The sequence below is a fragment of the Chiroxiphia lanceolata genome, chromosome 7 (assembly GCF_009829145.1).
Source record: "Chiroxiphia lanceolata isolate bChiLan1 chromosome 7, bChiLan1.pri, whole genome shotgun sequence".
NCBI classification, from domain to species: Eukaryota; Metazoa; Chordata; class Aves; order Passeriformes; family Pipridae; genus Chiroxiphia; species Chiroxiphia lanceolata.
Window position 1 is genome coordinate 10,694,641 of NC_045643.1, and position 27,914 is coordinate 10,722,554.

Below are 27,914 nucleotides of genomic sequence, written 5' to 3' on the forward strand. Positions count from 1 at the left end.
TATCTCAAACTGCAACATTTCTGAACTTCAGTTCCTCTCTGAACTTGTTTTCAGGCTTACTTCCTTTGTTTTATGGCTGAAAGCAAATGTAAAGTTTTTGCTTGGGAGAGGATAATGACAGAAAAAGCCAAAATCCCATGAGAAGAATTCTGCAACTCAGTTGTCCAGTATTTTTCACAGCCCCATCCCCAAGAACAATTAATTTCAGTAAAGAACTGACATTTATTTTTTTCCTCATAGAACGAGTTGGTTTTAAGATACTAAGAAGGTACCCGAGTTCCATTCTGAAGGCTCTTAGGTTTGGCAACTTGCTTTTTCTGCACCCCAATTTTTTTTCTTTTTAAGGAATAGTTTTGTAAGCATGACAGGAACACAGTCTATAAACATGTTAACTTGAGCATAAAAGCCAGCTTTTAGAACATTAAGTTAAAGATGGTAGCATAAAAGTAATGAACACAGATGACAATAGTTTGCTTTTGCAGTCTTTAAAATATAGTTTAATGATCAAAGTTCAATTCCATTTTTCGTATTTTTCTAAACCCATATTTAACTACTCACGAATGCTACAAACAAAAGTTACAAGCCAAACAGTAGATACAGACCAGTTGGAACTAAACTTTTAGCTACCAACTCAGAACTTTACTAGAAATTCAAAACTGTAGAAACTTATTGCTGTATTACAAGCAGTTGCAATAGAAAGAGCTTTTGATTTCTAAAATTGCTAACAGTTCTCTAAAATGAGATCTGCAAGTTTACCAAGCTTTTATTTATATGCATCCACAGTCTCACTTATCAAGGCTGCAATAAATATACCCTCTGTATCTGCAATACAGTATCAAACAACACAGCCACATGTTCACCATCAACTAAAACCATGTATTCTAGAATGAAACTCGATGGTCTAGATTTGGATTTTCTGTATAACAGCCATATATGGATTTGTGTACAGGACTGCACACACTGCATTATACTTTGTACACTTAAAATACTGCTTTAAGCTATGAATTTTCTTTTTCAATAGGAAACATAAGAAGCTTCCATACCAAAAGAATTGAAAACTACTGTAGCATCTTCAACATTGAAAAGCCACAAACCTAAAAAGCTATTTTGCAGCAATACAACTACATATTTTAAAACTATGTTAACAGAGAAAAACACTTCAAGAGAGCCATGTGTTCTGTTAGTTTCTGCTCAGTTACTATTGGAATGCAGTTTACTCAATGACTTAGTATTAGCTAGTTGGAAAAATCAGTTTCAGAATGCAAAGAATTGCCAATTTAAAATGAAAAGTGTAAACAGTTTTTCAGGGAGAATGAATGGACTTCTGATGTGTAAGATTAGAAGCAGCAGGAACCAAAAAAGCCAGTAAACTAGAGTTCTACTTAACGCAAAATGCATCAATTAAACACAGAAAAATACAGGAGATGGAACTTCAGTACCTTTCTGCCTGTCCACAGGGGTTTTATCCAGTGTTATCTAGTGGAGAAAGTCAGAACTAACCTTCTGCCATAGAAATCTAGCATTAAATAGAGTGTTTACTAGAAATACTGTATCAGCCAGCTCAGTAGAAAACAGAACATAGCAACCAGGACTCTGAATTCTAAGGGGCAGAAGCCAGAAAACTAGTTTAGTCTGCTAATAAATGAATATGACAGCCAGTGCATGAAGAGGATGATTTGCTGTTACTGAATGTCCCCAGGGCACACCCCTCACCTGCTACGTTCCCTCCTGGCACATGTATGAAGCCTTACAACCATCACTGGGAAACTGCAGAAGGCCAAAGAGAATGTGGCCCTTTCTCCAACCCCCAAAATCCTGACTTGACCATCTGCAGTTAACTACATTACTTCTGTATAACAGCACAGGAATCTCCCTATTATGGAGAACTGAACTGGCAGGAGAATACTGTATAGTGTAAAACAACAAAAAAAAAATCATGAATGCTAGAACATCAAGGTAACAACAACCTGAGGAAATGTAGTTCTTTCTCAATGCATCTATCACTTCATTACAGGGATTCACAAGTGGTAAGGCAGTTATATCTCAGTTGTGTCTACAGAAGGATTCAACTCCTGAAAGGTTCAGTCACTGCTGACTGATGTCAGGCCATCAGTGCTGGCAAGCACTTGGAGGAAAGATAAGCTACAAAATCAGTCAAGAACCCTCAGTATTTCAACAGTGACCTCCAGTTCCTAGAGAAAAGCCATCACTGAGCTTCATCTTGGTATCCTCTAGGTGTCTTAAGTCAAAATAAAGTATTGTTAAGAGCTGGAGGTACAATCCTAACCAAAAGCACCTCCAGACTGATGTTACAGACCCCACAGTAGAGCACTGCAGGGAACAGTTAAGTGCCTGACACTGAACATCCTTACAAACGATCAAGTTCACATGCAAATAAAAAGAACTCTTAAGTGATCTTTGAGGCAAAGGCCATGGGATCAACTCAATATCAACACACTAACATCTGTACCAGTTAAGGGAAAATAAACTACATTTTGTGAGTATCTAGAATAGAGCCACAATCTGATGACTTTTAAGTGACTGCACAGTATTTGTACACTTCCAAGCAATTAGTTCAAGAGACTTCTCTCTAGGCACTTATTTTTTAAGTTACTAGTCACTATAAAACTTACTACTTGGATGTCTAAAGCATTATTAAAAACAAGGAAGTCTTGTTTGGTAAACAAACTGCGGATTCCAACAACAAGGACAATCTTCTGAATCCTGGATCAAATGTGTGTTTCATGACAAGAAATAAGGCTCCAACAAAACATATAACCTTTCTTTGGCACCTTTAGAGAGAGTATCATTAAAAAAAAAATACTATGTAAAAATTCTTCCATGGAAATGAACTACTGTTTTGATGAGCCAAGATTTTTGTGACATGTTTGTACAAATGAGTTCTAAAATCTGAAAATTAAACAGAACTGGACAGATGTGTTTAGTGGTACAGACTGGAGCAGAAGTGTGACAATTTACAGCAGATGATGCCCTTCAAAAATAGGCTGAGCTCTTCATGTATCCAACAAGTTGTACACCTTTTCTGATACTTACTGGTAAAACAATCCCCCATTGCTGCTATGGTAATGAGTTTTTTAAAACAGAAACTCTTAAAATTATATTTGTGTATATTTTTCTACCTAGCAGAAGGTGGAAGGTCACTTGAGGAAACTCACAACCAAGACACACTACATGGACTCTCCTTTTACAACAATTTCAAAGCAGTTTAAAACCAGAACAGACTCCAACTGATCACTAGAACCATCTTTAAACAGATTTACATATTACACATGAATTATTTACTGACTACTTTGCTCACTTGGTAATATCCCTGAATGTTGAAAGGGAAAAAAATACCAACAAAACAAAGCTACCTGAAAAGAAAACCCTCAAATTACTACAAATCAGATAAAAAACCCAAACAGCTCAAGGATATTTTACATACATAAAGACCTCAGTCCTACAGAAGCAAAAAGCCATAGCTTGCACTCCTATTAACTACAGCAGCTGTATTTTCAGCCTTTGAGGAATTTGGCTTTTATAATACATAGAAGGAATTCTACAAAGGTGAGAGGGGAAACAAAAATTATCTCCCTGAAGTTGAGGAGAAAACAGTATTTCATCTCAACTTGTGATATTGCCAGGGAGTTCCTAATTTTGCACACAGACAACAGAAAAGGTCAAAGAAGCAAGAGGGAAGTTTTCAATGGCCTTGTAATGCAAGTAGTCAAGCAGCATTGCCTTTTTCTACAGTCAAAAACATACCATAAACCGAAGTATATTGCTTACTATGTTCAAGAAAAATGTTAGGATGAGAACAAATAGTTATTAAGTGAATAGTCCAAACTTTATTTTAAAAAGTTATACCCAAGCACTAAAATGACACATAAGTAAAATACCTTATAAAAGTAGAAAATACTGATTGCAAAAAACTTTAAGCTAGACCAACTGTCTTGGAATTGAAATGAAATACACGTAGATTTAAATAAACAGATTTGAATCCACAGCACAAAAATGCTGTCAGGATGTGGCAAAATGGCTTTTACTTTGTAACTAGTGTATCTTTCAAGTTTATGTAACCCATAAATTAAAGGTGAAATTTTCCCTTTAGTAGAAGTACCCTTGCTTTCCATCTATGTTAGTAACTGGAGTTCATACAGTAGGTTGTGTATCAGAAATCACCATTTTGTCCTGTAACAGGATTTATATTAAGAATGGAAGTGCAGAGTAAAGTTGTTATTTCATGTGTTTCTACCTGACCAAACCACAAAATTTCATTCTGTGACTTGACAAAAAAGAGTAGTATATTAACCGAGGCACTTGCAGCAAATGTAACCAGTCAGGAAGAACATTCCCTCCATGTGACAGGTATGTTAGCAAAGTACATGGCTAAAAAAAAGTGTTTTACAGCATCTGCAGAAAATAGTGTAAGAATGCACTCTTCCATTCTGTCATCTTTGCTAGGATGAAAATGATGACTTCATGCATACTGGGGTTTCAGACTCACAGACGAAGGATGTGAAAAATTTCTTCTCACAGAACGTGACTTCCATTCCTAAAGAGAGGGAAAAATACTTTGTTGTTTCTATTTCAAAGTGTGTCCCATTTACTAAATTAATAATGCTTCAATGAAAAGTTACAGCCCAGTGTGGTATTGCATCAGCTAAACAAACTTGGTTCAAAAAGGGAAAACAAATTTCCATTATGCACCTTGATGAAGTACATAGTGGCAGGAAATATCTTCCTTTATTTACAAGTATGGAATCTTAGAATGAGTTCAGAATTCTTTTCTAAAAAAAATAACCCAGTTTTGTTCATTGATCATACAGTCTCACTAAAGTATGTCAAGTTATTAAAGCAATTGTATCCTCTGTCTAATTAGATGGGGAAAATTTTTACAAAATGTCACAGTACAAAACTATTTAACCAATTCTTTTTTTCACATTAGCATTCTCTTTAACATAGATGAGAGCAATGCATTACTATAGCTATTTATAATAATACTTACAGGAAGGTTTTAGTAGCTAACACATTTATAAAATCTGAGCTAAAAGAACTGAAAGCTGCCTAATTTGTAAACAGGCAAATGACAAACAGGCAGTGGACTGTGCCTAAGTAATTTGTTAGTGCATGCCACTGACAAAAAGCAAGTTGCAGAAGACATAGCTACTGTTTAGGTTCTGGCACAAACAGTTCTCAGAATACTTGTACTCTTCTGTTTATTCTTCCAAAGATAAAGTTTTCCTACGGTCTCCCTTTTTATCTCACCTGCTCTATAGCCCCAGTGTGCAACTCCCATCTCTTTTACTCTCTCCATTTAACTGCTCCATATGACAGCCTCAAACTGTTTGTTTTCTAACCTTCTTACTAGCTCAGGCCTTTTCAGCACTAACTTCTTTGTTTTGTTAAATGTAACTTTTTACCCTCCTTTCTGGCTCTGACAGTTTCCTAATGCAACCAGCTGTAGTTCATACACCTCTATCCAGATATTCAGCCCACAATCATCTCCAGATGGCAGTTTCTTTCCATCATCTACTGGCTCTGCACCATGTTGTGCCTTGCTTTCCAAAATTTCAAGGTTCCATGGTCATGAGTTTTCATTACATCAACCTTACAGAAATTCAATCCCAAAGTACTTCTCTTTCTCTTTAGTTTGGCTCCTGTACTAGTATATGTGGAACACTAACATGTTTTCTCTTTCTCTACTGAGAAAACTGTGTTCAGTTTTGCACTTCTATTATCTGTTTAGAAGCCATAGCTAGGGATAAATCATATGGGCACCTACACAGACAAGAAGTCACACCTTAACAAACAGTAAGGCCCTGCTACAAATTAGTGGGCTGTTAAAAGTATCAAATAAGAAATTACAATAATTTTAACATGTGCAAAATATGCATTCCTCCCTAGCTTCCTTTCATTAAAACCCTGATGTTTTTAGAAGTGTAAACAACTAAGAGAGGCAGCTTTTCCACAGTAAAAGCATGACTGAGCACCTGCCAGAGTACAACCCCATGAAAACAAGTTATTGTAAACAGCATAAAATAGGGAGAAAAGGGGAACAAATTGAGCTGCCAATACAGGAATTAAAACAGTTTTAAGAAACCAAAAATCATGTTGGAAATACTGAAAATTTCCTTCCCCGTTGAAGGAAAACAATCTAAACTCATAAAACTTGGGCACTTCACCTAAAAATAAAATGATGGGATTTATATCTACATTATTACCCAGGAATGAATTACACTGATTATACAGGATTTGTTTTATGAAGAAAATTATTAGGCAACTGACAAACTTCAGGAAGCAGCTAAGTAATGCTGCAGACTGTGCTAGATCTGAGCATGTTTTATTATGCACCAACTCATAAATAGCAACCATTGCAATGAAACAACTGACCCCAAGTTTTCCACAACTCGCAGCTGCTAGCTGGTATGTTGATGATGGATCTCAGCCACAAAGGAAGGACTGCACAAGAAAAAAATAATAAATCAATATAGATAGACTAGAGCTGCCCACATGCTTCAACAGTGAATGCTTCATAGGTTGTCAAGTAAAGAGAGAGAACATATAGATCAGGGAAAACAAAAGAACAAACCCAGTAAACTGAAGTGAGAACAAACTATTAGAATAGAAAAAGGAGTTTGTAAAGAGAACACAGAATTAAACAATGTGAGAAAGAGCATGCCACCTGCACCTTTCCATGTTCATATCAAGTTAGCAAATACAGTTTTGGTGGAGTTTGCCTGTTTTACAGGCAACAGACCTTGCTACAGGCAGTGACAAGCCTCTTGGCAATGAAACCATGACAACTAGAAGTTTATATTCAAATTTCTTAGACTAATATAACTTTAAACAAGAGGTTTATTCTGTTTCACTGCATGTATAAATGAAAAAAATACTTACCTATAGAGAAAATATGTTGTGCTATTTATTGCTTGAGATGGAATATCAGACAATAGCATGCAGTACTAGCATAAAATTGTTGAACTTTTCCCCCAAGTGGTTACATCAAAACTCTTAGAAAAAACATGTTTCTCTACTTGCATGTGTATATACACAAACATTTATAAACACATGTATTTCTGTGTATTATACACACAGACAACACAAGTCTTACCTTATTACTCTTAACTGCAGAGAAAACCAGAGTGCACTAAGTTCAGTTAAAGTCACAGAAGGCTCACTACCAGAAGGCCATGGTGCCAAAGGCCATCATTCACCATTAAGATCTGAATTCAAATATACACAAACTACAACACAAACGACACTGCATGATCTGCCACTGCTGATGTCAGCCAAAACATTCTGTTGGATACAGACTATGGGAACAGCAGCAACTCTGACAGACCAGAACCATGCCTACCCCCCAGCAGGTACACTGCAGCTCAAAGGGATGAATAAAAAGAAAAAAGCTAAAAGCATGAAACAAAGTAAACCCCACCCACCTGCCCACCTCCACAGGGTAGAACCTTTTATACTCTGCTCACTATTTGCAGACTGCAACTGTGCTGCTCAGCCCCTCAGGCTCAGCCCCCTCATACACCTTTACCAGGCCAGTGCCTCAGAACAAGATAATCACCCAGAAAAAAAACAAAATTTAACTCACAGGTATTTCTTCCAGGTCTGAAATAAAAAACCCACAAATTTCAAGTTTCCCCTCAAGTTTCCCCTATTACTGTAGACTACCAAAACTGCAGGTTTTACTACCAAACACCATCTCATACATATCCCTCTAGGAGCATCCAAACATTAATCTCCTTATTGGAGGGTGATATAGAATCTGAAACATCCAAACAGAGATGAAAACACCTCATACTTCCTTAAATAAAGTGTCACCTGGCAGCCTTTGAGAACGAACATTAACTTTATCCATTTGTGTAGATGTGAATATATGAAGTCCTTTCCACATGTTCATGAACAAAACATGCTATAAATCGCCAAAAGAAATCAGCTTAAGTAAAACACAAATGGTCACTGGCAAACACATGATCACAGGGAGCAGAGTAGTATTTTTGATTCAAAATTGATCTTAAATACAGAATTTGAATCTAAGATTTTCTTCTAAATTTCCTTTAGCACTACTAAAAATTTTTTATTAAAAACTAGCTTTTTTTTTTGATGTAACTCAAGTGGTAAAACAGAGAATGAAAAACTAAGAATTATCAGAATTAAAGCTTCCTTTGTTAACTGCTACATGGTTTACATGACAAATGGACTGAGTTCTTCTTATACACTTGTACAGCACTGGAAACGCTGACTTCAAAATCTGTGATTTTCTTCAATTGGTATTTCATCCATTTTGCTTGTTCACTCTTGAGATTTCTTTTAGTTATGACTGCAATGCATGCTCTGTTTTGAGCTGCATTTGAAAGCTGTAAGAAGTCTACAATTGCCAAAGATACCTGGATATTGGCTGTACCCATCCTACTCTCACCATATGACCTACCTAGTATAAAGTGCATATTTATTCCCAGTGCAATTCCTAAGGCAGTAGAGGCAATCAGCAGATTACCTTCAAGGTGAAGTCACTCCTTTAGGCTCCTGCTTTCTCCTCTGTGGTCACTATTTGGCAGTTTTCAAGTAGCAGATACATTTGTTGGGGTATTTTAAGAAGACTACAGTTACCAGGCAGTCTTCTTATACAGCTGGGGAGTAATGACACAACCACCTGCTTCATACAGAGCAGTCTGTTGACAGCATTTGCTTTTTCCATCATTGCTGAGAGCTCAGCCACACTGACAGACAACACATGCTGATCACATTCATTACACGTGAGATACATTCAAACTCCAAGTGGGGATGTGAAAAGATAACTGGAAACTTTTTAAGGAAGAACTGTATTTTAGAACTACTAACTATTATTTGGCATCATCCTGTAATGAATAAAAAAAGAATTCAGTACATCTTTGTAAGGGTTAACTGTATCTGTGAATCTACTTGAGACCTGAACAGAGTTTCAATTCTAGATAACAAGACTTCTGAGAAAACCAGGAAAAATGAGCAGGAAATATAGTGCAGTTTATTTCAAGACGACACTTATGTTACAGCCCCCTCTGCTGGAAATATTTAGTACCTATTGTTACACAAGAGTCTGAAAAAAATGCTTTAAGAAAAAGTAAAATAAATTAAAAATACATAAAAAAGTTAGCCTATAACATGGCTTTTATTCCACTCCTATTTAGTCTGCCACTTGCAGCTGAGTAAGCATCTTTCACAGAAGAGTAAGTGCTGTAATATCAACTACTGATAACTTTAGATCTTTGTTATCAGGCAAATCAGTTTTGACATTATTTTAGAGTGAACAGCCTTATTAATTTAGATGAAAGGACCTTAAACTGGGAGCCAAAAACATCCAACAACCTGCATCAGGTGACATGGAATAATCATATTTTAAAATGGCCTTTCTAAATCAGAACTGCACAGAAAGACACCTAGAGGTGACCACCTGGGAGAGCTTTTCATGTTACAGGTTTCAAATTCCCACCTCTCCTTAACATGAGGTTCGATACAAGGCTGAAAGAAAGGAATTCAATGTCGAGACCCAGAGACAAGAGACAAAGATTCGTAACCAATATTTCAAAGAACTGAATGAGGTTCACCATTTTCTCTCAAAATATGTTTTTCATTTGTATTTTCTTTGAATCTCAATCTTAATAACTAGCCATGTTCTTCTTTTTTAGTTTCCCCAAATAGTTCCAAAGTAAGTAACTTGTATGTCCCCTGTAACAAAGCTTCAGGTGAAGAAAAATCTCGTTTCTCTGCAATGCTTCCAATTTTCCTTATCATTAATAAAAGACTTTTTCACCCACACCCCTCTTCTCTTACTGTCCCCCCTTCAAGAAAGGGGACAGTAGTACTGCAAAATGCTTGCTTTAACTCTCTTGGTTTGATACTCACAGCTGCAGGCATGGCTATGTGACTCTGGGCATAAGGCTGGTGATGTAGTGTTTGAACTCCATGATCAGAATACAGCTGCTATAAAAAAAAAAAAATTAGCAGAAAAACCTCTTTCATAAACTTACTTTTTTGCAAGCCTGTCACATGAATTTAGAATCCTTAGAAATGTCAAATTTTGGGCCATGTTTGTCTGAACTACTGACTTCTTAAACCCCACAATTTAAATATTTAAGTCTGTGTTTTCCCTACTGTACCAGAGTTTGGTAAACTTCATCTATCTTGATCAGCGTCACAAATCACTTTCCTTGGTAGAAGTAGCAGCTTCTCTACTACACATCCATTTCACTCAGCTCTAATTGGAACAGTGTTTAAATGTGTCAATTCACACACTGAAGTGTAATTCCCAGCATTATCAGACTTACAAGATATTTACATACAAATAATACAGAATTTTATACCATTCTTCTGAAATTCCACACACTGCTTCCTTTAACATGAACAAATTGCCTACCTGTAAACCAAGAGCCCATTATACCCAAGTATTCCTTAACTAATTCTATTTTCTTAGTGCTCATATATTTCAAATTTCTCTGTACAAGTTTATATCTGATTCATGAAATACTAAAGGTAAAATAGGAGTACTGTTAATAATATAATTATGGAAAAAATACCAAGATTTATGCACTTTCAAAAACAAAACCCCAACAATCCATGTCTTGTATTAATTCTGTGTCTTTGTAGGGAAATTAAATTACTTTGGTATGCCAGAATTTTCCACTTAAGATATCTGAAACACCGGTTTTGGAACTTCTCTTGGCAACAAAATACACGTTAACTTTTGAAACAATATTTGATTATTGTCCTAATTTAACATCTGTTTTGGAATCCCTATTCATAAGGAATGAATATTTAAGAGAAGTACCAATTAATATAGAATAAAAAAAATGTAAAATTAAATTTTTCTGTAGCCTTTTACTGTCATTTTTAATATACAACTATGAAGAGATTGCCTTATTGTACATCAGGAATCTCTTAACTAGTACTATAAATGCTACTGATATAGAAGCAAAAAAATTGTAAACAATTCAGTCATTCAACCACTAGTAATTCATTTGGATCACCGCAATATTTAGACACAAGCTTCTACTTGCACAGAAGAATCACTTCAGAAAACCACTATGGTTTGGGTATATTAACCCAGTATTCCAAAGAATCTGATTCCCATTTTACTTTAACATTACTTAAAATAAAACAAACTGACTAGCCCTTATACTGCTGTCTGTAATACACTTCTGACCCTCAAAAATATTTCAGAATCAGAGCATCCTCTGACAAAATGGAAGAGAAATTCTAACTTGAGGACACCTGAAGTTATTTAACAGCAGCATGGGTATAGGAACAATTGACCTAAGTGCTCTGAACAGCCAGGGCTTAAATTAAAACATGATGTTTTTCAATTGCAGACAAGCACTTCAATTGTCAGTACTTTTTTTTACTTTTTAAAAATACCTCAGGAACTGCAGCTTCCATTAGCAGAGGTGGAGATATACATCCACCTTCCTGGGTAATTCCTATTGGCTGATAAAAGACTTCAGATGGTTGCAGATATAAGAGTGGAGGTGAAGAGGTAGGAGACTGAAATAAAGCACATTATTTTAATAAATTACATTAGTTAGGCACTGTAAAGACCAAAACTTATTTTACAATCTTCTTTGCTACATATAAATGGAGACACAACTTTAGAAGAAAGTGTCAAATTCACCTTTGATAACAAAAGAAAAAGTGAGTGGGAAGTGGGTAGGAAGGTCAGGTAAGAGGAAGGAAAAAACCCCAAAACATTCTTTAGTAATTTTTTCATAGTTTTCAGATTTTATTTGCATTTTGGAGAGCATTGTTAGACAAATAATAAAACTTGTAAAATTGACACTTAGTCTCAAGATCACAACAACATACAACAGTTAAAATCTTCCCTTGCAAAGATGTTACAGTAGCAAAACAAGTATTTTTGTTTTAAAACAACCCCCCCCAGTATTTCCGTAACTCAGCACTCCAATTGCAAAGCAGCAGATTGATCTATTAGAGTGGAATCTGTCCATAACTGGACAAGGCTGGCTGCTGCTAAAGTAATGAGGCCACACTGTAATGAGTTCAGTCTTAAAGGACTCAGACCCTTCAGCTTCAAACTCAAGTTCCTTGAGTGTCAAGATTCCCATTTGAAGCTGCTCTGCTACAGAGATCACAAAACCAATACATTCTTCCCCCCAAAATGACCAAGTCACCAATTTCAAGTTCTTCCTCCTATTTCAAGGGTCTGGGTCTAACTTCACCCTACTTATGCTTCTACATGCTTCTGCTAACAATACTTTGAAACATCACAATATCAGTTAATTCGCTACTTAATACTCATTTCTCAACAGAATTTGACAGTTTTCACCTGCTTCTGACAACTTATTAGGTAATTTATTACAAACTTTTTGTCAAAGTGAGAGGCAAGGGTAAGATGCTTTCTTTATATCAGATTTGTATTTGATGTTGCAATAGATGCTATTTTATGCCTTCTGCTGTATTAGCAAATCTTGTAAATGCACTGCTAAAACATAGCAATTAATACTCATTTCAACTAAGTTGTGAATAGTAGGAAGTGTCACAGTTAGGTAAGTGCACCATACCTTTGAATAAGGTGAAATGTAAAACTAAAATGCTGAAACTATGAACTGTATTTACCTGTAGAACAGACCATTGCCACTGACTTGAAAAACATTGTGTTGGTGCCTAAAATCAAACAAAAAGATGTTACCAAATGTGATTAAGAACATATGCATACACATTGAATACCAGAATTCCTAACATACTAAACCACAGTCATCTCAAATCCATAATTATTTCTGATAAACCAAAAAGAAGAGAAAAATTTTCATTAAAGTTCCAAGAAGTTCAGGAACATTTTTATTCATAAAAACATTGCATTAATAAATTTTTATTCATAAAAATATTCAGGAATATTTTTATTCACTCAGCCTCTGACTTGGTCATTTCATAAGTTTCAAAAATACTTAGATTCTCAGCAGATGTGTTCAGACCACAAGAATCAATGGACCCTAGTGGGAACACTGAAAATGTTGTAGTTATAAGGAAAAAAGTCTTTTTTACTATGAGAGAGGGGTCAATTATTGCAAGAGGCTATCCAGAAAGGTCATGGAATCTCCATCACTGGAGCTATTTAAAATCCAACTGGAAAAGTACCCAAGAAAACTGATCTGACCAGTCCTGCTCCAGCAGGAGTTTGGCTTAGATGATAAGAGGTTGGTACTATGCCAGTTGTCTTGCAACACAAAAGAAAACTAATTATATTATATTATCATGGCATTACATAAGGAGGAGAAACTGTTGTTTAAAGAAAGCAGCCAATGAAATTAAAATGTGTTTGCTATCACTTTTTACTTCCTAATAACAAACAGCTGTGACAGTGTTGCAAACACACAAAAACAGTGCTGCATGGCTGGAGGAACAGTGTTTGTCTGAAAGCCATTTTTAAACAGATACCTGATAATGATATGTAGGAGACTGATAAACTGGAGGCGCCACCATCACAGGGGAACTGGAAACCGAGCGTGACTTCAAAAATAAAAAGTTACAAGTCTTAATGCAGCAATTTCATATATTGTCACTCCTGTTAAGCACAGCTCCAGAGCACTATAATGCTGAACCACCTCCCCTCCCTTTTGAAAATGCATTTACCAAGTTAACTTAAATTTAAGATTACTCAAAATCACTGTTTCTAAGAGCCTATGTTAGATGAAATAAAATCCCTGGCATATTCACTGAGTTCTTTCCATAAAGCACTAGCCCATCATTGTCTAGAGACAGTAAAGCAGAACTTCTCCTGGGGTAAGGCCCAGACTGATACAGACTATCCTGTCCAACAGGTCAGACCAAAGCAAGAGTCCCCTGCAGAAGCAAAATAAACTGAAGTGATATAAAAAGGACAAAATAAACAGTTAACATAAGGAAACCATTTAAACATCTAACACAAGGCACAGCTGAAGAAACAAAGTATGAGGGACTCAAAACACTGCACTCATCCTGGTCCACAGAAAGAGCATATATCCCAAAATTAATTACTTACTGGCCATGGCTGCTGAACAGGAGAAACTTCAGATGTATGAAAATAAGCCACTCCATTATGGTAAACATATGGATATCCACTCGAAGTAGTTAAGTACATTGTACCAGCTTCTGGTGATACAGCAGTAGTTGTGTACATTGTACCAGCTTGTGGTGTTACAGCAGAACCTGGAATAGACATTTGAAAGCTTACTTACAAATAACTTAAACAATTTATTTTTTAGATGTGTGCACCATGAAAAAAAATAAGGGAAGATCATTGTTGATCTTCAGAGAAAGAAAATACTCCAAGGAAAGAACATGGAGCAGTGTGCCTAGTGCCATCTCAATTCCCTCTCAAATACAAAACCACAAAGGCAGATGGTCACAGGATGTCTCCAGAGGTAGATGGGAAGAGCTGCAAAAGATGACAGGCATATAAATTAAACACAGGTAACTCCAGGTACCTACAAATACATATATTTTTAATCTCCAAATGTCCAAAAGTAATTTGACACTATAGGAGATTTTGATGGGTAACCTCCACATCCTCATATATAGCTGAAACAGAATTCAAGTACTAAAACCAACAATTATTTTATTACAAAGTGCTGTCTGGTTTCTCAGTGAAGACTGTCAAACGTAAAAACTGGTTTTATACACATCAGCAACAGGGACATTTCTCAGCAATGCTGTCACTGTGACAGGGCCTACAAGTCAGCATGGTCTGATCTCAGAGTTCCATCTGCACCACCCTCTGACAGGTGCTGACAGCAGGTGCTATTCAAATAAAGGGATCTCTACCCTAAGCACAGATTGTCTCTCCCCTTCAAACACTGTCTCTGACATCACCTCAACTCTATTCCTCTCTACATTTTAGGGGGGGCTAGGACAGGACTTTGTTTTTCCAAAACCATGTCAAACATGAAGACAAATTTCAGTTTCAAATATGACAAGACTTCTGTAGGGAAAAAAAAAAGGAGGAAAATTAATTCTGTAACTGAAATTAAAGTCTTGAAATCACAAAGTAGTAATGTGGCACAGAAAAAAAAAGCAGGAAGAACACAATATAAAGAAAATTACCAAACAATTTTTAGTTTTCCATCTTGCCTTGCAAAGGTGTGCCACCATGAAGTGCCATTTTACAGACAGAAAGAACACTGCAGAGGTCACCACTATGCTCAGTGGAAGACCAAGAAGGCCCACAGTCATTCAAGAGCTTTTATTGATCAGAAGAGTTTGCCTAATACCCAGAAAAGCCTGAAGACACTTGGATACAATACAGTTGAAATGTCATCCACAGACAGGTCAGGCTGAGATGCTTGTTAGGATAATGTTAAGCATACCTTTGAAAACATAAAGGCTGTTCCAGCTCCAGCAAGCAATCTAGAATAGCAGTTACTGACATCTCAAATGAGATCAACAGGATCCCACTGCCAACAATCCTGTCCCCTTCACTAACTACAGAGTACGTTGCACAAACTTTCTGCTTATGTTGAGCAAGTCTCTGGCAAAGGAAAAGGAAATCTCCATCCATCCCAGCAAACTCACTGTGATGGAAAAACACATTCTGATGCTGGGGAAAAGCAAACCAAGTGGCCCTCCCAGTATGTTCAAAGTCCTATGACAAGGGAAGAGCTAAAACCTCATTTTGCTTAATAGTATGGAAGACAGGCACTAGATTATATGTGGGCTGTAGAGGACAGCAATATATTGGCCAGCCCTTTAATTCTGCCCAATATAACAGAACCACAGCTCTACAGTGATATTGCAAGTCTAGGTGTTCTGGCTTCATATACCCCAAGATGAGCTGCAATAGGACAAAGTACCCTAGCAACTAAGGTTAGACAGGTTGAGCATGAGAGCAGACACACTGAAATCAAACCCTAGGATACATCCTGGATGTCAATATGATCTTGTATCACAGAACTATCCTAGGCATGAGAGGGTAGAGGTAGTTGAACAAGTCCACAAACACAGATCTCAAAAGGACACAGCAGCTTTCTTCAAGACTTTTTTTTTAAACCCCTGTTCCCTCATGTCTCAGAATTAAAACACAGAGATGTCTCTTCTATCAACATACACATTCAGCACAAGAGTCAGACAAAGGAAGCACCACAAGTCAGGCAACACAACTGAGAAAGTACAAGTCAAAGATGGAAAGGGAAATAAAGCACAGGGGAAAAAAAAAACCCCTAAGGTATATAACCTCTTGATGATGACTGAGCAAAGATCACACTGAATAATTTCTAGAGCAAAGAAGCCATACAGTTGGAACAAAGGATTTGCTTTCCCCTGGGGAAACAATATCCCATACACTAACACAAGGGAAAAGGGCATATCTAGGCACAAGGGGAGGAAGGAAGCAGCACACTTCCTGTCTTCAGCAGGTACATCTGCACCAACAGCATTAGTGTACACATGAACTACTTCTAACAGGTAACATGATGGAAACTAAAGAAAGCATCAGAATTGAACCAACAATTCTTTTGTATTGTCCTCTGACTGAAGATGAGCAAAAGGTTGGGCTTTTTCCTAACTTCCAAAAGGTACCACAGAACAAATACTGAAGCAAAGTTACCAAGTAGACTTCATTGCCAGCTGCATTTACAGAAGAAATCTATTTTACATCTGACACACAGCCCTTACTGAGGAACAACTCACAGATCTTGTCTTAAAGTTGGTGATTTATACATTTTCAGTATCCATTCAGTATCTTACAGCAAACAATTCAAGAACAGGATGGTGACTGCAACCACCCATTCCTTATGGTTCTAACAAAGAAAGCAAGATGCAACTGTCCTGATGGATTCTGACAACATAAAGAAATCAATGAATAACAGTGCAACTACCCAGCACAGCCTGATTTATCCCACAGAACCTGCCAGGACAGTCTAGATGTTTAGATTTAAGGTTCTGCCAGGCAACCTGAATGTCCACTGTTCTTAGATAGGTAACCTTTTCCAATAAAGTAAGCAAACAACATATTAAGAGAGATAAAAGAACCAAAAGACCATAAATCTATTTAACTGGACATTTCCACTGGCATGCATTTACTTCCACTGCAAACCACTCTGAGCATATTCCATGCATAGTATTAATGCTGTGTCAGACCAGGTACAGTTTAAAACTTATATTCATAATGACACATAATACACAAATACAAGTAAAGATACATACGAGTATTAGGACTTCGTAGTTGTTGTTTTCGTATTGCTGGACCAATATTCAATTTCTTATCCTTATAATTGAGTTTTTTAGCCTAGAAGTAAAGAAAAACATTATTTTCTGCATAGATCTAGGCATCTGAGAAATGAAAATCACAAGTAGACAAGGCACTTACTAGGTTTCATCCTCCCTTGCTTTTTATTTACAATGCATTGCAAAAAAACCCCACACAAGCTACACTAGTTCCTTTTTCATCTTAACTTTAGACTGCACACACACAAAATTAATCATTAGTCATTTCAAGCATTACTTACTCTTCGTGGAGCCTCTTGATTTGCAACTGGCATCTATACCTTTCAGCAGATTATTTTCCATGCATTTAATGCACATGTGTACATAAATGGACAATTTGAAATGTAAAGACTTAATTTTTTTGGGATCATGACAATAGTTTACAAGAGACAGGAACAAGAAAGTCTATGATTATAAGGACTGAATGTAACATGCCCATATTCACTCAACTGCCTCAGAACTTCCCACCTTTTAGATTTAAAGCAAGGAAGAGACTAAACTATTTTGTTCCATTTGGGACTTCATAAACTAATATTAACTATGGCAAACATACCTATGCTTATTAAAACAGAGAACCTATTAAAACACCGAGCAACTCCTAGAAAACAGATGTACATTTCAGTCAAACTGCATTCCAACAAAAACAACATAAAGATGATTCTTACCAAAGCACTGATGTGATCTACCAGAGGTTAGAAATATTTTTTTATGCACAACTTTCACAGTTGAGAGAAATACCTAATCCTTATAGATTTCTCTAAAGCAAGAACACAGCAATGCATGCAAAATTACAGATGATGTTATAGAAAGTGAAGACTAGGAGGAGAAACTGTAATGAATTAAAAAAAAAAATCACTTCAGAAAGATAGAAAGAAGAAACACTAGTATTAATAGGATATGACTAGAAAGAGTAACCTGGTGAAACTCCTCAAAGGTTCTCAATACTAACACAATTTAGTAATTTAGAAGACTGCAACATAGAAAAAGAAATTTCTGGAGACATTACTCACAATAGAAAAGTAGGATACAAAAAAACCCCCCAAAAATCAGTCCAAAGGATGATCAGAATATCATATAAAAATAAATTCAAGAGTACAAAATGGAAAACATTGATTTCCTACGTTAAGTCTAGAAACTCTCAGCTTAAGATGCAGAAAGACCTAGATGCTACAAGTTGACTGTGAAATAGCAGAAATATGTAAAGATGAAAGAGGTGATAGAACTGCAGAATGTTTCAACTAAAGGACAGAGTAGCCATCAGTAAGGCATCAGTAAGACTTGACATGAAGCAGCCTTTCAGTTACAGAGGCAAATATATTAAACCATTTTCACAATGGTACTCAGTACCATTACTGTTTAGTTTACAGAAATAAAGCAATAAAAACAGGAGAGGAAGAAAAACAGTTGACTCAAGAAATTCCTGTCTGTGGCTCCACATAACTATTTCTTGAAAACACACTGAAAATTCCTTTGAAAATGTCTCAGCTCTTATTTTGAATTTTAATACAAAAGTTTCCAGAGGTTCAGAATTTCAACATTTTAACCAGCCTTATAAATTGTGAGAAGGCAATTTGCAAATCTTAGATGCCATCTCCTCTGAGCCTTTTCCCCCCTCCACCTGGATTTTCACATGAATAAAACCTGAGTGACAGATCTTTCCAATATGCTCCAACCAGAACATGAAGCATACATTTAAGAAGCCAAAATGAACTGAGGAGCTCACATACAGCTGAAGAGCTAAGCATGTCTCAAGGGAGACTCTACAAGCAGTGTCAACACAGCCATGTAGCTTTGAGGAGAAGCAAAAGGTACATGACACGAGCTTCGTTATTTAAGATGTCAAGTGAACCTAATTGTCACTAAAAAGAACTACATTAGGTCTGACAAACAAACATGTCAAAATAAAAAGATAGCAGTTATCTTCCCAACTCCCTGCAAAAAAATCTTGACATGAGTGGATTTTCTAGTAAAGCAAATGAAAGCAATTCTGAAGGATGAAGTTTTTATAACTCTGTACTAACTGCAGACCACATACAGATCAAGAACATCAAGACTGGATGTCAAAGTCAAGATCAGTACTATGAACTAGCACTTTCCTTCCCTAGTTCCAGAAGACCTCAGTATAAATCTTATCTTGGATCTCTTTAAACCATTTTATTAACTATGAGACCAAACCAACCAGATCTTCAAATGTAACTTGGCAAACAGAGGATCATTCAACCAGAGCTACTCGTGCCTAATGTGAAATGAATTATTTAAAAGAGAAACACAAGGGGGACTACTGCTTACATCTTGTAAAATCTTCTGTGCCTCTTCCTGGGTTTCAAAAGTGACGAAGCCATACCTAAATAAAAATTACAGATGTTAAGTCTCTGAAGTTCATATTTACAAACATTGCACATTGCTTGTCAATATACAGTACAAGTGACATTACAAGGCAAATTAACAGGTAAAAAAAACAATAGTAGAAGTAAAGATTGCAGTAACAACTCTATTCTTCACAGCTTTCTTATTTAAGCATGTGGTAATGTATCACTGTGAATAAGCAGCCCACATAGAAAGCCATCCTTGTTACTCAGCCTATGTCTTAAGTTCCTTCATTGTTATTAAACAAACATTTTAATCTAAAGCTTTGAATTCTTGTGGGTGACCAAGATGAGAAACTTGGGATTTTTTTTTAATCTTAAATTATTATTATACTGTAATTTATAGTACAGCTCCAACCTACTTCAGAAACAACTGTGAACGCTCCACACTTCCACATGCACTATTCATCATTTTAAACTGAGTTCTTAGAAAAGGCAGCAATGCAGAGATAATGTTTATCTGGGAATTATTCTTGTAATTCTTAACATGATTAGCATTACAAAGAGTTCTGTGGTGATCACAGATGAAGCAATTCTCATTCTTTGTGACACAGTCTTTCACCATACCTCTTCTAGCTGCTGCAGTAAATCAAACAGGTTTTCTACACACAACTCTTGCTTTTCCAAACACCCTCAATTCATTCCCAGAGTAATCTAGGCCACTGAATGTGACATTGCCTGTGCAAAGTAAGTATCTGATCATATATAATATGTATGTAAAAACCAAAAATGCTCCTCCCACACCCCTTAATCTGACTTTCAAAACTTTTGAAAACTTCTAGTATTTTTTTTGTACACATAATTTTTTAGGGTCATGGTTCATCTCTCAGTCAGATTACAGATGATGTCAAGGTGGCCTCTGTCTCTCCTGCCAGCAGATCAGATTTTGCAATACAAGTTCTTTTCCGTGAGCATTTTCATGCTTCTTTTTAGTACGGAGGTTCAGTAAGTCTGACTAGCTATACTTTTAAATTTGCAGGCTTTTCTTGTATTGCCTTCTCTAAACAAACCAGGACATTTCCATGTTCAAAGAACACAAACTATTTTCTTACTTGGGACCTTACCTACACAGATTTATCATTCTATGGACTGCCTGGACAATAAACTAATAAGACATAATCACATACACCCAAGTTTTTAAAATCACTTTTCAAGGAGAAGCAGTGAAGCCTATTTTTGCATTTCAAAAGAAATCCCTGCACCACGTAAAGTAATTATTTTCTAACATATTTACTGTGAGACATACGATGGCAATCAAAACTGCATAATTATTATGGGTTATATGGACACACATACTGCAAGTCTCATATTTCTTGGAATTGCATAAAAGAGCAAAAGCCTTAGTGACAAGGACCAAGTCCATCACGTCATGGAAGTGCTCACTCTGAGCTAAGGTCTGCAGCTCAGTGTGTAACCTGCTGATACGTGTTAAGCTCTGACAGCACTGAGAGGCTCAAGAGAGAACTTCACAGGTACCAGTTCTCACACACATTCCCTTTTGCTTCAGCCCCCTTCCCACCCTTCTGTGGCAGAGCACTTCCCCACCTTATCTGCATCACCATCCTTTGGGTTCTAGCAATAGTCTTACTAAACAACCTTAATCCTTCTTCAGATTTGCTCTTGGGCATTTCTCTTACTTTTGCTTTCCACTCTTAGTCCCCCTTTTCTGTAATCATGATTCACTGGCAGATTTGTCCCCTATGCTCTTGTTCCAAAAGTCTTCACAAAAAAAATCTCAGTTACTGCCATGCACTCCAGCGTAATCAGGTGTATCTCACCTCTTACTTCATTTTTAGGCTTCTTTCCAAACTGCCTTCCAGTAATAAATATATTTAATAACTAAATAACCTTTTTAGGATTACCTACTTAAATAATTGTTATTAACAAAAAAACCTAGAAAAATGAAAACTATTGATTTTGTCCTAGTTGCACACAGTTTCATCTTCTACAAATACAACTATAGTTTTAGTTATGCCAATTAGAGACATTTATATGGAAATATTAAAGGACAAGAACAGATTTTTGCACAGATAGATTAGCTGGTAAGATCAATGAAAAAAATTAATATTCTGAGCTATGAAAATCAATCAAATTTACTAGAGTCAGTCAAATTTTTTATATTTTTCAATTCCACAAAAAGCTTATTCTACTATACCAACCCCTTTGATACTCCAGCTCTGTCATTTATTATCTTCACTTCTCTCACACTGCCATACTGAGCAAAAAATGTCTTCAGGTCATTTTCATTAGTCTAGTACAGTAATTCAAGAGAGGAAAAAAAAAAGGAAGAGTTGGTTTGCATAGTTATTCAATGAATATTTACCATAGAACTTTTAAGGGACATACTTTGAATAAAGTTTGCTATAAACTAATTATAACCCTGGATAGGAAGAGAGAAGAGTGAACAAGTATGAGCCTCACAGGCCATTTAATTACTGCATTTATTATTCATCAATAACACTAGAAAGTAATTAAAACTCCTCTTTAGTAGATTTATGTAACAAGTGCCCTTTCACAGCTAAGACCACTGAAGCAGGTTTACTAGATCTGAATTTTAGTTTCTGTGAATTACATTCTAGAGCAGTTTACAGTATTAAAAATCACTACCATATTTTCAAACTTCAAAACAGCAGAGTACATAGATTTCCAAAAGGATATACATAGGTCACATTTATTAAAAAAATTCCCACTAACCCACAATGATTTAGTGGTCAAATCCACTGAATACACCATGATCCCTCTTTCTGAAGTAGTTTTAACTTGAGAACTGCAAATATGTACAGGCCCACCAAAGGAACTAAGCACTGTAAGTTAAATAATAAAAAAAAAAGTTGTTTCAATGGCAAATGGTCTAAAACTTGGAAGAAACTTGACCCTTCTGAATACATATGGAGCAAGACAAGTTTCCAATGTACAGGCACACCTAAACTACACCATCACTCACCTACCTTCTATGAATCTTCTCATCTTGTAAATATGTATCCCATATGGTGCCCTAAACACCACATTTGAGATTTTCATTTTTACACAGTCCTTACTTAATAGTATCTCTAACACTGGAAGAAGTACAGTTACATGCATGCATCATTCATTTATACTTTTCCCTAAAGTAGAAGTAAAGCATAACTTCTGGTATAAGTGAATTACTTCCATTGTTTTCAATTGTATGTATGTAATTTATTAGATCCTTTCCAGCACATCAAAGGTTTATCTGCCTCATCCAAGACTAAAACTGATCAGTGCTCCAAGTGTCATCCACAGACATGAGGGACTGCTACACAAGACTATAAACTTGGAAAGTTTACATGCAGAGCAGTGACTGAAGGGGAATAAGAAGAAAACACTGTTCTAAGATACACAGTGAAATCTGCAATTATGTGCACAAACATGATATTGAGAAGTTTACCAGAAACACCTCAGGACTTGCCTTTTCCTGTTTTTAAGACAAAGGCATTTGTCACATTCTTGAGAATGACATAGGCAAAGACTTAGCACTAGCCTAAGACATGTGGACCACACCACTAAAGAAAGTGCTCTTCATAACAAGATGAAAATGTTCCCAACTCCAATTTCTCTTACTGAACTGTTTCTCTAAATTTATGCAGCCAGATGTTTCCTCTGACAAACAGGAATCACTGCTACAGTGGTAGACCAAATGGTGGTGCCTGGCAAAATCATAAAAGAACTTGCTGGAAAGCAAATAAGTTTTTGTTTAGTGTCTCCCTTTTTCACAAAAATAAAATAAATAGCTTTTATATGTCCCCAACTGACCTGAGTAAGACTTTTGGGGTGAGAAAACCCAATGAAACCCAATCCTTTTTGCCATGAGATTCCCAACAGAAAACAAGTTAAGACTGACACAAAAATCCTATGGTTTGATAAGAAATTTAAGACTGTTTGATATAAAGAGCCATAGCAAATGGTAGAGCAGCTAAAATGTTTTTAGATGTTTCATCCCCCCAGCAAAATTCCATCTTCTTTTGGTTTACAAGCATGCTTAAACTCTATTGTTAAAAATAAGATTAATAATAAATTTTGAAGTATCAGCAACTGAACCAAGAAGTCAAGAAACCCCTCAAAATGAACAATAAGGAGGATAACTACCAAAAATATTGGTACATTAGGTAGAAAAGTGTTTTAACCTCTGAAATTGCAGTGCAGACAGAACAGAGTGAGGTCTTTTTATACCTCTAGTCATTTGCTTACTATTAGTGCAAAAAGCTACTGTGCCTCTTTGATAAAGCTCAAATATCCTGAAGGCCTTGTACAACATCTCAAATTACAAACATGTCTATTTGAATTATCTCAGCCAAATGAGCTAGAAGATCCTGGAGTTTCTTGCACTTGTTATGCAAAATAGTCTGAATTGTAAATTCTTATTCCTCTTCAAACGAGACAGCACTCAAAAGATCCTCAGTGAGGATTAAGGAAGAGACTATACTCTTGGTAGGAACAAAACATCAGCTAAGCAGACCAAGCATGTCTTGCAAAAGTCAGTGGTTTAATTACCTGAAATAGGAAGAAAGAAAAAGATGGGAGTAGCTGGTATAAAGATCTGCCAAGTACCTTGTCAGAAATGCTGAGAGCAACTAACCAGTGTAAGAGTAGCTCAATATTCACTGCTACTTGAGGGTTTTAGGGAATACACAAAGGCACAAGCATTCTAAGAATTAAGATTAGTACTGCAAATTACCCAGACAAGCTTTCGTATGTTTTAAAACCAAACACTTGTCTTTGAGAAAATTACTGTGGCAAGTGAGGAATAGTTGCACTGCAGCTTCTTTGTATGAACCAGAAGAGAAGTGCTAGAGGAACTACAGCTACTGACATTTGCCTTGTTTGCCTCATGTAACATTGTGACAGTATATTAAATTACACTAGGTATTATACATAAACTTCTACATACTTTTCTACCACAAGCTCTACTGATGACAAAAGCCATCTTCTTTGAGAAGAGAAAATTCTGAAGATCTGGTTTGTTGAAAGCTTCTAGCAGCTCAGTGTACCAAGTCAGCTTTGTAGGACAGATATGTAAATCAAGGCTTAAAGCTTTATTCTCTACTATTGATTTGGACACTACACTGAAGGGCACTTACCACCTAAGCAAGCACATGACTGTCTCTTTCCTGTTGATTTTTATAGGGTTATACATTATCATTTAGCAGCAAAAATAGGAAAAAAATACCTTAAAATCAATTCCTCCCACAAAGACACGATTTGGAGTAACTGTTCCGAACCTTGGAGAACTGATCAGATTATTTAACCGTACCGGTGACACCGTGCTGGGACATGGAGGTAAAGATTCTGTTTGCATCTGATCTGTCACCTGCTGGGTGAAAGGAAACATTTTCAAAATCTTACAAGTTATTTGTCAGGAAATGGAAATTCTCTACAGACCATACAGAATTTTTTCAAAAGCACAGTAAATGCTGAACTGAACACAAACCACATTTTTATTCAGAATGCAGCTCAGTGTTTAAACATAAGCTTAATTTAAAGCAATTCAGTAACTTAGTGACTATGGTCTGAAGTTCAATGTTTAACATTTTTCCAAATTAGACATTTAGAACCTAATCCACCAATCTTGGTTCAATCTGCACAGCACCCTGATGTATAAATCTATTTCAGAAATTATTTTATACCTCTTAGAAGTCCTTATTTTAAACCTATATAGAATGGACATGGTTAACAATTCGTGCTCTCACACACATCTGCAAGACCCTGCCCTTTGCAACAGCTTCTGGTTGATTTTCCAAGTGCCAAGCACTTGGCATGAAATCAACAAGTTCTGTACAACTGATGAGAATAGTTCTTGAAGACTACAGTCTTCTAATTCAACACTCTCTTGGCCTACCAACTTCCTGATGTTTTAATTTCCACCAAACTTACCCCTGTGAACTAATTTTATTGGAAACTCTTTTCAAAACAAATGCATACTGCCTTACCAAGTCAACCCTAACTGTGAGGTCACAGCTGTAAAGCAGTTACACAGTATTATCACTAACTTCTCCAACAGAAATTACAATAAAGGCTTCAAGACCGTTATTGCTGTGGTAGTCTGTCCCACCCTCCTCCCCAAAAAACTTAATAAAACCAGTCCTGGACTCTAGTGCCCTGACAGTACCACTAGGGAAGCAGCCCAAGCTGAAATACAGGCAGCTGCTGCAGGCTGCAGATACCAAGGCTAATAACAAGCAGAGCAGTGAAAACTAAAAGTAGGAATCTAAAGGTCTCAGCCTCCAATCTTTCTTGTGAAAGGATTTCTGAGATAAATGTATTTTTTCTTACTATTGCTCAACCCTTAAAACTTGTAGTGAGGTCCAACACAACACATGCAAGTATATTTCAAACACAGAAAGCTACTGCATCAAGTACAAAGCTCTTTTGCTTCTTGTAGTATCTGTGCATTTTAGCCTCTCTGAAACCAGAGCAGAAAATCAAGTTCTGCTCTTATACAGTTCTCTTCATAGGATCCCCCTTTCATTTACACTGTTTTACTTCCACATTTTGCCTTTCCCCCATTGACAAGACAGCATTTTCTTGGCTGTGCCTCTAAGCATTCCTGGACAAAGCCAAATCACTTCTCTTTAGAACACACAAAAAGTAAAGGCTGACAGTTGCAGTGTAGCAAGAAATGGAAGATCAGCAATTAAAAGAACGTCAGGAAAAAAAAATCTGTCTTTCTGTTCGCTCCGCAAGCCCTTCTAAGATTATTTGCTATTTCCTTAGCTACCTGAGAATTCTGAGTAATGTGTTAATGCTATTGTTTTGGATACCTTAAAGACAATAAATCCAGTTTAAGTCACACAATTTACTAAACACACATTTGGGGCAGAGGAAAACCCGAAGTCGTTAACCTGATCTATTCTGAAGAATCCCGTGTGCATTTCTCCCACTGGGAATACTAACCTAGAGCAAGGCCCAACCTGAACAACAGCCAACACTACGGGGCAAGGAACAAACATAGTTGCTACAGTCTCAAAGGCTTTAGGAAGAGGACTGGTTTTTTGCAGAGGAAAAACTCTTGAAGGACAAGACAGGTTACTTAGTCCATCTCTCACACCAAAGACAATACTCCAATTGTATAATTATCTGGCAACTCTGTTCAGCATGGAAGCTTCTGGATTTAACTATAACAATTAACAGTTGACATCACAGCCAAAATGTATTCCTTACCTCAAGGAGCTCAGATGGCATTTTCTCCATACAAGTTTTAAGGGCTGTCTTATTAAAAAAACCCCAACAAAACAAACACAAAAAACCCAAATGGAAGAAACGAGAAATTAACCACATCACTTGTGAACTCCCAACACAGTAAATTCCCGTGAGTTTTTAAAGTTAAGATCTGTATTCTGATAACTACCTCTTTATTGCTAGTATGACAATAATAGTATTAAAAAAAAGTTAGATATGTTCTAACATCACTTGCCCAAACATTTGTTTTCACCGGTTTATAAACTTCCATCATTTTGCCCAAATAATACGGATGTGTACATTCAACAACATTTTTACGTTTTATTTAGTGCGCTTGACAACCGCTCTTCAGCGCAAGCGCTATTTGCGTTTTTACAGTGAATACACCCCACGGTCCGCCAACCAAACCCTACGAAGGCCTGGTGATTCACCGCACCTAACTCCCCAGACAGCTCTATTTTCCACAGCCGGCGCGCTGTAAGGCCGGGAGCCGGACCCCGCAGCCCAGGCACGATAACCCCGCACACCCGGGCCCGGTGGTGGGTTCTCTGCACCCTGAGGCGGCCGCAGACAAAATGGCGGCGGCGGCGGCAGCGCCGCGCGGGCGGGCGTGAGCCGGGGCACCCCGGCGGGACGGCCGCACTCCCGCTCCCCTTCCCGCCGCCGCTCCCCGCCCGCCCCGGCGGCTCCCCAGCCCCGCCGGGCTCCTCACCGCGCCCTCGGGATCCATCGGTCCTCGCAGCCGCCTCGTCGGCACGTTCCCGGCACCTTCGCGGCACGCGTCGCGCTCCTCAGCTCCGCCTCGCGCCCGGCCGGCGAGCGCCAGCAGGGCCGGGCCTGCAACGGGCGGGGCAGACACAGCCCCGCGGCGGCGCTGCGGGCGGAGGCGGCGCTGAGCGCGGGGATCGGGCGGACGGGGCAGCCCTTCCTCGTCCCAGCGCCCCGCCGCGTCCCGGTCCCCGAGGACTGGCCCCACCTTGCCCCGGGAAACCGGCTCTTTCGAAAACCTGCGGCCTCTCCCCGGGGGTCCCGCGCCCCCTCACGAGATCCCTGCGAGAAGGCGACCGTGGGTCCCTTTAGCCTCGCCCCCTCCCGGCCCCGCTGGCGCTGCCGCTC

General features: G+C 37.5%; 1 protein-coding gene across 8 annotated transcripts; it reads right to left on the reverse strand.

The window, feature by feature from the left end:
• Positions 1–469: 469 nt before the first annotated feature.
• Positions 470–27,914, reverse strand: BOLL (boule homolog, RNA binding protein). 8 transcript variants are annotated; one of them, XR_004357938.1, is made up of 11 exons: positions 24,790–24,933; positions 21,764–21,855; positions 19,528–19,582; positions 17,179–17,260; positions 14,021–14,187; positions 13,438–13,509; positions 12,619–12,666; positions 11,404–11,529; positions 9,895–9,969; positions 6,394–6,462; positions 470–4,555 (listed from the first exon to the last, which is right to left on the reverse strand). XR_004357938.1 is itself a non-coding variant. In XM_032692727.1 (11 exons), the coding sequence occupies exons 1-11, from the start codon at positions 27,526–27,528 to the stop codon at positions 4,481–4,483; spliced, it is 951 nt and encodes a 316-aa protein (XP_032548618.1). In that variant the 5' UTR covers positions 27,529–27,914; the 3' UTR covers positions 470–4,480. The 8 variants fall into 8 exon arrangements, 6 of the variants coding, with proteins under 6 accessions (XP_032548618.1, XP_032548613.1, XP_032548614.1 ...); XR_004357937.1 differs by having other exon boundaries at positions 9,895–9,972; XM_032692727.1 differs by lacking the exon at positions 6,394–6,462 and adding an exon at positions 27,511–27,914 and having other exon boundaries at positions 24,790–24,930.